The sequence below is a fragment of the Sinocyclocheilus rhinocerous genome, unplaced genomic scaffold, assembly GCF_001515625.1.
Source record: "Sinocyclocheilus rhinocerous isolate Xijiao unplaced genomic scaffold, SAMN03320098_v1.1 scaffold4098, whole genome shotgun sequence".
NCBI classification, from domain to species: Eukaryota; Metazoa; Chordata; class Actinopteri; order Cypriniformes; family Cyprinidae; genus Sinocyclocheilus; species Sinocyclocheilus rhinocerous.
In genome coordinates, this window is record NW_015644698.1 from 99,865 (window position 1) to 111,242 (window position 11,378).

Below are 11,378 nucleotides of genomic sequence, written 5' to 3' on the forward strand. Positions count from 1 at the left end.
ATACATTTAATTCCCCAAAATCCATTTAAATCCTTTACTCAATTAATTCTAAATAAATAAATATTTATTTATTTATAAATAAATAAATAAATAAATGTAGCAATAGATTTGCTAAATTTATTAGCAATATAAATTAGTGATGCATACTTTAGCAAGCAATGTCTCATGCTACTGAATGACTGTATTGTGAGCAGGTAATTATTGACACAGAGTTATCTCAAGTCCACCTCTAGATGATCCCCCAGAGCCCGGCAGATCAGAGGAGCTCTAAACAGCCTTGTGTTCACCAGACAGGGGCAACAGATACCTGACTAATGTGTCCGCAGGCAGCAATCAAGAGCCCGCGGAGGGCTGCGTCTGAAAGTTATTGTTATTCTCACTGTGCTGCAGAGCTACTATCAACTATGACTTTCCTGCAGCTCTACAGGACAACATTAATTCAGACCTTTGGCCAAGTCTTTTCATCTCTATGTTTCTGTCTCTGTAGCTCTGAATAATCAATTGATAAGGATGTTATCAAGGCCATTTTTAACCCCATTGGTCCTTGTAGCTCATCAAAGCATGCGTATTATTGCCCCTTCACTATAAAGCTGTTAATTAACTCATTTTTGATCACAGATCCATTCACACAGGCGGTGCTGTCTTCTTCTGAATATACCGTACAGATGAATAGACTGTATTCAGTAAAATAAGCTTCAATGTTTTTATCTTTAAATCAATTTGGGCAAACCGGTGCAAGTGTTATTTGCCTCGGAAGCCATGCGAATTGAACTGATTACCCCTTGTGTCAAATATATTAAATATGTAATTTAAGAAAGCAGCAGTAATGCATTAGAATGGAGTGCAAATGTCCTCTGAGGAAACAACTGTGTATAAAACACACTTTACCTTGCAGCTATTATACATATTCATAAAGTCTATGATTAAATCGACGCTGATGGTTTTATATTGAATAAAACTACCTGAAACTGGTTATTTTTGTGGTGCTTTGATTATATTGACCCTATTTACTTTCAAAATACACGTTCATGTTCTTATTGTGCATGATCCACAGTTGAATGTTAATCCAATATGAAAAAAAGCTTGTTTTTTTCATAATCCTCAATCAAAACCGGATAAATTTTGAACTTGCTCCACCTCTAAAACTTTCATTTATGGCTCAAGACATAAATCCCTAAATACAGCATAAAACTACATCTGTTTGATTTCAAGTCAGGTCAAGTGAGCTTTCTGGTCATTCCGCATAAAAAAGGATGAAATATCATGCCTCACAGGACCATAAAAATACACATATTATAAAATTCACAAATAAACTGAAATTTTGCATTGCTGTTCGCCAGTATCTAACTTTCTGATTTCAAGCACGGTTTCCAGGCGACAGTACTCACGCTGTTGATGATGTTCTGGAAGTCTACCGCAGGTGCAGAACAATATATCACAGCATGAAAGGACAGCAGATATGGCAGAGGGCAATCACGTTTTCAGGTTTGCGCTCACCTGTACTCCTCCTGCGTGAACACAGGAATGATGGACGGCTGCAGGACAGTGATCTCCACCAGAGTCTTATTGAACTTCACTGGCTCCCCATCATCATAGGCAATAACTGCCAACTGTTTGGGAACATGAGAAAATCAATTTTAAGATAAAATGAGGAGGACTTAGAATCACCACTGGGTCAAGTTCTGTCCGCACTGTCCATCTGAGTTTTGAAAGCCAGTTAAGAGATATAGATACATAAAAAAAATGTGTGTGTGTGTGTATATACACACACACACACACACACACACACATACACTGCAGTTTAAAAACTTGCATGAAAATACTTTTAAGATTATTGTTCTTTCTCTGATTGCAAAGCTTTTTTCTTGTTTATGCTTAAAGAAAGGGAAAAAAATTCTGTTTGCGAATGGGGCAAGAAAATTAAACTTCATTCAATATGTTGCCTGAGACATTTACATGTCATATACATGACACAAGTCTTATGTCTGCACAGTGGCCTTGTGGGGAAAGCAAATGCACCAATTTATTGAGCTGTCATGTTCTCATCCTGGTCCCCTCTTTCTCTCTTCCATCGATTTCCTGTCGTACTTCCATTGTGTTTACCAATAAAATGGCAAGAAAAAAATATCACGTGTTTGTTTTCTAATTATTAGGATGTTAATATTTTTACTGGAAAACAAGTCAAATTATATTAATAAAGGATTTCAAATCTGTTTTCTTTTTGTATGACAATATCATCCCATATAAGACAAAAATTAGTGTATAAAGCAAGACATTAATATAAATCATTTTATATAATCAACATTTAAAATTTAACAAAGAAAGCTGTCTTATCGTATGCTTTCCTTGTAAACCTCCAATTCAATGAGAAAAAAGAGAGTATTTTCAGATCTCAAAAGCATTTTGAACTTGGGCACAAATGAAGCTATACAAATGACAGATGATAGGAGCAGATGAAGATTGTTGAGAGCAGAACACGCTTGAGATTATGTTCAATGTCAATGAATGTGATTGTGCACATGGACTGATTAACTGTTGGGTCTCATCTACTTTCATTAATGTTTGTGTAAACATCTAAAATGACAAGATCAATGTGTTGAGAAATCATGTTTGGGGAACCTATGGCCAGAAAAGCTTAAAACCTGCCTGAATTCGGACCATTATTAAGAATGAGTGTTTCTGAACTGACCATTGAGCTTTGCTCAGAAAGCATTCTAATGTATCAGGCGGTGCAGCGATTGCATCTAAATCAATCTGTGAGATGCATAAAAATGATTGATGGCTAGTTATGGCCTGCGGATTTAGTTGACAAGCCCTGTATTAAGAAAAGATTGTTGTGCACTTACACTGAATTTAGTGTTGGGCTCCTCATTCAGATTGACCCTGGTGAGAACATTGCCAGAGTTTTCCTCCACGTCGAAGATACTAGTGCTGTAAGGAAACTGCTCCAGATCCACTTTATAGTGAACCCGACTGGCCGCTGTACCCTGAAAGATAACAAAAAAGCTTAAAACAGAAAACAAATATACCCTTTCTGCCCCAACGATATCAATATTTTCAATCAAAAATACAAAATAAAAAGGTTTTCAAAAAGAGAGAATGTGGTCATTATATAAATAATTGACAATGACTGCTGAATTATTTGATGCAAAGCAATAATTTTCAATAATGCAATAGTAGTTTTGTGTTTTCTGTTCTGTTAAGGCTAAACTTTTAAGCAGAACAGATTTAAAAAAAAACTAGAAATCAGAATCATAAATTGTTACAGAGAAGAACTGAGCATCAAACATTAAACAGCTGAAGTTCACACAGCCTTTCAAGTCGCTCTGAACACAACAAACTAGATTTAGAAATATGCACCTAAAAGTATTTTTTTAGGAGATAAGTCACAAAAGAAAACAATACGTGTTCTAAAATTGGCTCAAAATACCAAACATGAAAATAAATAAATCATGATTTTCTGTGAAATCTTTAAACTCAGACTGGCTCTGACTTTAGGCAACTACAGTCGACTTATCCAGACTATAAATCGAGGTAAAGATCTGTGCAAAACTGCAAAACTCTGAAATAGTGTAACGATTTGGAATCAACATGGACAAGCAATATGGCACTCTAATGCAGTTAAACCTGGAATTACTTACAGTTGCGCAGTAGAAAATTAGCATGGAATGTTTGAGAACCAATCAGAATGAAGAATTCAATTCTTGAGTGGTATAAATCAAGATTTCAAGTCAAATCTACTAGTTGCAGGCATGTTTAAACCTAAATCTTTCAAGCAATGGTCAACTTAAATTCTGCTGCTGAGCACTCTTAGCAGGATTTAAATGAACCTGACAGACCCAATTTGCTCATTTTATCTTGCTCTTCTAAAGTCTCACCTCTCGCTGCGAGTTTCATAAGTTATGAGTCTGTGAGATCCGATGTGCAGCATTGGCCTGGGGACAGAAGGGTTGGTAACCCAACTGTGATGGAGATAATTACGAGGTGATGCCGGGTGAGAAATGGAGCCTGCGGGTGGGCCTGTGCTCGTAAGAATGTGCTGACAAACCCATCCATCCACCCACGGGTGGGACAGCACCACACATAGTGCCGGTCGGGGCATGCGTTTTGGTGTGAAATCAGACTACAAATGATTTTCAGCTCACTCCTGTGTCTTCAGGGCGTATAGAGAGGATTTGGGTCATGGGGCATTCGAAAGCACAAGGAGTTATACCACACTGTGTTTTATCAAACTAGCAGATCATTTACATTTCCTCACTGCTCTTTTAAAATCCTGAGGAGTTTGATTAACATCATTCTCATCTCCTCTTTTTTTTTTCTCCTGTCACTTTGCTTTAATATTTTATGTCTTTTCAGTTTGAAGACACTCTATAATTGCAAATATGATTGCATCATGCCCAGAAAGAGTCAGTGCTTTTTTTTTTTTTTTTTACACCATGTATTAAGGAAAGCTTGGCAAAGATGTATTTAAAATCTGATTTATTTCGGTGTGGGTGAGGATGGCTAATGAATAAAACACGCTGATGGGCTTGATGAAATAAAAGATGCCAGTATGAAGGGCCATCTGACAGATGCTCAGAGAATAGGGAAAAGTGGAGGGAGTTGCCAGAACCACATTGATAGACAGCAAAACAAACCTGGTCACCAGCGGGCTGAAGAGATGTTATAAATAAGAGCGGCTGTTTGCGAAAAACAAAACCATTATGTGCTACGGAATAACCCTTGAAAACGGTGTTTGCTGAATGATTGCTAAGCGGGACTGAAAAAAAAAAGGTTGAATCCATGTTTTTAATTCACCAAGAGAACATGCAAAAAGCTATCAACAAGATTGAAGTGATTTACCGTAATGCACTGCTTTGGATGTGGTCAGAGTGATGACTTCAGCCTCAATATGTGCAAAAGGCTCTATCAGTCATGTATTAACTGGCTGGGAAGTAATACGCTGTCAAATTAGCTTTAAAACATTTGCTCACTCAAAGATCACCATGTAACATATTAATAGTGATACTTTTAATTGTTTAACGTGCAAGAGGATAACAAAGTGCTTCACATGAGATAAAATACGGCAAATTAGTATGTAACTATCTAACTTACTGAGAATCTCACAGAAGCGATTTGTGTGTTTTGAGCAAACAAATGGCAGGGCTGAACTATGGGTAGGGACTAGCCAGAGGCTTCCAAAGCCTCAGGGTGCATAGCCTGAGACTGCCAAAGAAAACTGAACCAGGGCCCTTGGCTCATTAACTGCAGGCTAACTATTAGGGCCCCCTCAGGCACCTCAAAATATATAATGCGAGCTGACCAATAAGGCTTCTGCTTTTACAGAGTGAGTTGACAACTAGAGCTCCAGTGTCCCTGGGCCCAACAGTGTATACAGGTTGAGCTGGCTACTAGGGTTCAAGCGCACCTAGAGTATACACAGCATGAGCTGATCAGTAGTGCTCCAAGGTCCCTGGATCCCTAAATACATACAATATGAGCTTATCACTAGGGCTCCTGGAACCCTCAATATATATAGTGTGAGCTGACCACAAGGGCTCCAGGGCCCCTCAGTGTATCCAGCATGAGCTGACCACTATAGCTCCCAGGGTCTGGGGCCTGTTTGCGTATACATTTTAAACAGACTACTAGGCCTCCTGAGTCCCTCAGAATATACAGTGTGAGCTGACCAATAGGGTCCCTGGGCCCCTCTGACAATACAGCATGAGCATGTCTCTAGAGTTCCAGGGCCCCTGGGACCTTCAGTGTATACAGCGTGAGCTGGCCACTAGGGCTCCAGGGCCACTGGGCCCCTCGGCATATACAATGTAAGCTGACTATTATGGCACCTGGGGCCCAGGACCCTTCTGCATTTACACTTTGAGCTGACCACTAGGGCTTCTGGCCCTCTCAGAATATTTAGTGCGTGCTAAATGACAGGGCTCTAGAGCCCCTGGGCCCTTCTGCCTATACATGGTGAACTGAACACTAGAGCACCTCAGCATATACAATATGATCTAACCACTAGGGCTCCTGGAACCCTCTGAATATACAATGTGAGGTGACCAATAGGGCTCCAGGGCCCCTCAGTGTATCCAGCAGGAGCTGAACACTAGAACTCCAGGGCCCCTGAGTGTATAAAGTGTGAGCAGGTTACTAGGGCTCAGGGGCCACTGGGCCCCTCAAGTATACAATAAAAGCTGACAACTATGGCTCCTGGGGCCCTGGACCCTTCTGCATATACAGTTCAAGATATACAATTTTAGCAGACCTCTAGGACCCCTCAGAATATAGAGTTGGTACTGACCAAATAGGGCTTAAGTGAACCTGGGCACTTTTGTCTTTACAGCGTGACTTGATCAGTAGAGTTCCAGGGGCCCTGGGCCCCTCAGTGTATAAAGCGTGAGCTGACTACTATGGCTCCTGGGGCCCTGGACCCTTCTGCATATACACTTCGAGCTGATCACTAGGGTTTCTGGACCTCTCAGAACATACAGAGTGTGCTGACTGACTGGGCCCTTCTGCCTATACAGAGTGAACTGATCACTAGAGCTCCAGAGCCCTCCAACATATACAATATGAGCTAACCACTAGGGCTCCTAGAACCCTCAGAATATACAATGTGAGCTGACCAATATGGCTCCAGGTCCTCTGAGAGTATAAAGTGCAAGCAAACCACTTGGGCTCTTGGGCCCCTCAGAATGCATAGTGTGAACTGACCAGGAAGGTCACTGGCCCCCTCGGTGTATACAGTGTGAGCTTAGCTCTAGGGCCTAGCATATTCAGTGCACCCTGGGCCACCAGGGCCCCTAACTATTATTTTTAGTTCTCTAATACAAATCTGTCAATATATATACAGCGGGTAAAATAAGTATTGAACACATCACCATTTTTCTCAGTAAATATATTTCTAAAGGTGCTGTTGACATGAAATTTTCACCAGATTTCGGTAACAAACCAAGTAATCCATACATACAAAGAAAACAAAACAAAAAAGTTCCGAAATTAAGTTATGTGTAATAAAATGGAATGACCCAGGGAAAAAGTATTGAACACGCTTACTGAAATTTATTAAATACTTCGTACAAAAGCCTTTGTTGGTAATGACAGCTTCAAGACGCCTCCTGTATGGAGAAACTAGTCGCATGCATTGAACCAATTGAGAGTTTCCTTGGCTGTGTTTGGGATCATTGTGTTGCTGAAATGTCCACCCTTGTTTCATCTTCATCATCCTGGTAGATGGCAGCAGATTTTTATCAAGAATGTCTCTGTACATTTTTCCATTCGTCCTTCCTTCAATTATATTAATTTTGCCAGTGACACACCATGATGTTTTTGGGGTGATGTGCAGTGCCATTTGACCTCCAAACATGGTGTGTATTATGGCATCCAAAGGAGTCTTGCATGGGGAGCGTGTATACAGGCCACGGCGGTTGAGTGCATTACTTATTTTTTTCTTTGAAACAATTGTACCTGCTAATTCCAGATCTTTCTGAAGCTCTCCACAAGTGGTCCTTGGCTCTTAGACAACTCTTCTGACAATTCTTTTCACTCCTCTGTCAGAAATCTTGCGAGTGGCTGGTTTATGGTGAAATAATGTTCTTTCCACATCCGGATTATGGCCCCAACAGTGCTTATTGGAACATTCAGAAGTATAGAAATGCTTCTGAAACCAATGCCAACAGTATGTTTTGCAACAATATGGTTGCGAAAGTCTTGAGAGAGCTCTTTGCTTTTACTTGCTTTTTGCTTTTTAGTTGAGACTGAACTAGCTAATATTAATTTCCACTGACAAGGAGCAGGATTGCTTTCTAATTACTGATAGATTTCATCTGGTGTCTTGGCTTTCCATGCCTTTTTGAACCTCCCTTTCTTCGTGTGTTCAATACTTTTTTGTTTTGTTTTCTTTGTATGTATGGATTACTTGGGTTGTTACCGAAATCTGGTGAAAATTTCATGTCAACAGCACCTTTAGAAATATATTTACTGAGAAAAATGGTGACGTGTTCAATACTTATTTTACCCGCTGTATATATATTTCTTAATTTGTCTAGCCAAATTGCTATTGAACCATTGAATAGGATTGGCACACTGACTAGGAAGTTGGAGTTATCGTGGAAGCTGTTGTATGCTCAGGGGCCTCTTGGGACCATGATCCAGCCCTGACAAATGCCCATCACTTGGAGATGAGAATGCTCTCTCAAGCTAGCCTGCAATCTCAGAAAAGGTGTAGAGGTGGCATATGTCTTGAAAAACATGGCAACTGTGAGAAACAAACTAACTCAATCACCATCTGCTGCAGAAGACCTTAGGGACAAGGGACACATACACAAATACACCTGCATCTGGACCAATGAGCGCCAACACCGGTACAAATCCAGGCTCACACTACCACAACAGTGAAAAATACACACAGAACATCCTATAAGCAGACACAATCCACTGAGGAGTATGTATACCCCGAGGCTTATGAAGGGGGCCGCAATTAAACCTGTCCACAACAACACGTGACTATCTGTAGAGCAAATCAGTCATTTTAATGGGGAAATGTCTTTCAGTCTGGAATGCATAGTTTCATACCACTTCAGTGAATGATTACTGCACAAGCTGTTTATAGGATTTTGTTAATTCCGCATCACACTGAAAACATTATTAGGCAAGATGGTAAATTAGAATAGTAATTGAACTCTTGATAGTGAAAGCCCAGTAGACTGTGATTACCCTGCCCTCATTAAGAAATGCGACTTTCTAATGATACCAACATTTCTGAATGCGTAACGAGTAATCACAAGCAACATAAGCCTTGATTTACAAAAAAAACAAAAACAAAACACAAAAAAGGAACCAATTTAAAAAGGGAAAAGGTCATTACTGATACAAAGTCTTAGAAACTTTTTGATCGGTTTTTCATTTTGCTGCTCCAATCCGATCCAACTTCAATTTCTGACCAGTAATTTCCTTGATTTTTCTATGGCTTTTTAATGATTTTTCCATTATTTTGGGATAAGGATTTTATAACAATCGCTTAAAACAAAATTTAGGGCAAGAAATACTGAAAATCACAGGAAACACTGATGATGACTACACATTTCCATGACTTTTCCTTTATCTTTACAGATTTTCCAGGACAATTGAAACCTTGCAAAAAAAAAAAAAACAACAACTCAAAATCCCAATTCGACGTTTGTGACAGTAAACACACATCACCAAATTCAATCTGTGGATTATGTCATGACGTTTCAGACTGAAAAGCTGACGTTAAATTGCGTTCAATCTGTGTTTTAGTCAAAAACGTGTCAGAATGGCCTGCGGCAACATGGAAGTGTTAAGATAACAGAAGTTACAGTTCAAATGACTGCTTTCAAGTAGCAAAGAATATTCTAAAAATTTATAAAATGCATTACAAGTGCTAAGTGATTCAAAATCGTGCCCTATATTCCTTAGTAGTGCTTTCCTGCCAAAATTGACCAATTGAAATGTCATTTATGGCAGGAACTGAGAGGTTGTGTAGCGTCTAGACTCTGACTCATACTAAAAAAAAAATTAAAAAAAGAACTGGCATTCAACAACTACCATCTGCAACAAAATGCTCCAGCTTCTATGAATGATAACAGCTTTCTGCATGATCTGATACAGTGAAGAGGATAAGCATCCCTCAGTTTCAAAGACAGATAAACAGTGTCGCTTGCACAAATTTACCTTGCTCCTGTGAATGCAATGAGCTGACATTTCGCCACTGTGCTATTTATCAGAGCGCTCATTAATAAAGACCTCATGTATCGCTCAACTTGACGTCGGAGTCAGAAATTAAATTTAGGTTTAGCGTCACAACAGATGTATGCTCAAATAATTATTTGTTCAAATCACTCATGTAGTCCCAGTGTTAAGTAGCTAACCACAAGCAGCAATGCTACTAACCTAACTTCATTTTTCAGTAGTGTGACAGCAGTTCAGGGTGACAGAATATCATGTTATACGGCATCAATTTAGAGCCATATTTCACATATAAGTATTCTTGAGATAAAATAAATAAAATAAAATAAAAAGATTCACTCAGACTATTTGTTATCATTATTTAGTATCATTCAAGTGTGGTCAGCTGTTCTTTTTTATTTTTTGGAATTTCTGTGTTCCAGTTTGATGTTATTCATTTAATTAAAAACCATAGTTTTTTTTTTTTTTCAGATAAATGTTGTTCTTTATCAATGTGTTATTTCTATTATTATAAAATAAAAATACTATAGTTAAAAGTATAATATTTATTAGCTTCAATCTATTTAGCTATGTTTGCAGCTTGACTTCATTATGTAATTATACACAGATTTTAGCTTAGCAAGTGACAGTAGTTAACAGTTCACTGATGGAAACAGAAATATTTCCATTAACCTACTGTATAATAGCAATGTGCAAAGTGACAACTGCTTATTCTCATATGGATGTGGTGAACTAGAAATCTCAAGAAGTGTTTTATACTGCAACTGATGACGTGCTAGCATGACTGTCAGGCTAAATTCAATTTCCAGTCGCAGCTGGGGCTGCTGGCCTGCTTTGCCCCTGACCAGTCTTGGCATGTGTGCTGAGTTATGGGCTGAATCGAGAAGCACAATTGATCTTTTTTGAGGTTGAGGTTACTGAGAAGGTGAGGGCATAGAGAAGCATTGCATCTGTACACCTCCACGAGAATATGCATTTGGATTGAAGGAGAATAAAAAAACAATAGCATGAAAGAGAAAGAGAGACGGAAAGAGTAAAGTCAAATTGACAATAATAAGAAGAAAGGTTGTTGTGTGCTTGCTACATGAGATTTGTGGTAAAGGTTATTGTCTTTAATAAAAACAAGCAGTATGTTATATATTTTTGTTAACTAAAATCAAAATATAATAAATAATAATTAATAAATATAATAAATAATAATTGAATTTATCTCCCATTATTAAGCGTGTGTGCTGCCCAGTTGATTGACATGTACGTGTATGTGATTTTTCAGGGAAAGTAAAGCTGGAGGAGAGGAAGACGACCAGCTGCTCCTGGAAATTGAATTCAGCCAGTCATGCTAGCATGTCATCAGTTGCAGTATTAAAAAATGAAAAAAGAAAGAAAGAAAAACCTTCTGGGGTTTGCTAGATCTTTATAAGACTAAGAAATAGTCACATTGTACAATGTAAAATAGATATGAGTCTCATTTATTTGATTCAAATCTAGCAACTAAATGTTCTCTGGTGCGGACCACCTGGGGTTGACAAAAAAATCTTGTAAAAACAAACCAAACCAAACCAAGGGCCCGTTCTTCGTACGTCGCTAACTAAGTTAGCTGGATTTGATTGTTGACGATTTGGCATGATCTTGGATTGTTTGGTTCTTCGAAGCTCATCCCGGAGTTGCTGTCATAGCAACAGGTC

At 38.8% G+C, this 11,378-nt stretch overlaps 1 protein-coding gene across 1 annotated transcript in view; it reads right to left on the reverse strand.

Moving 5' to 3' along the window:
• Positions 1 to 11,378, reverse strand: part of LOC107758798 (protocadherin-15-like) — a 126,525-nt gene that overhangs the window by 56,578 nt on the left and 58,569 nt on the right. The window contains exons 10-11 of the mRNA XM_016576617.1: positions 2,847 to 2,987; positions 1,498 to 1,610 (exon numbers count right to left, since the gene is read on the reverse strand). Of these exons, the coding sequence (XP_016432103.1) occupies positions 1,498 to 1,610; positions 2,847 to 2,987 (254 nt within the window). The remainder of the gene's footprint in view (positions 1 to 1,497; positions 1,611 to 2,846; positions 2,988 to 11,378) is intronic.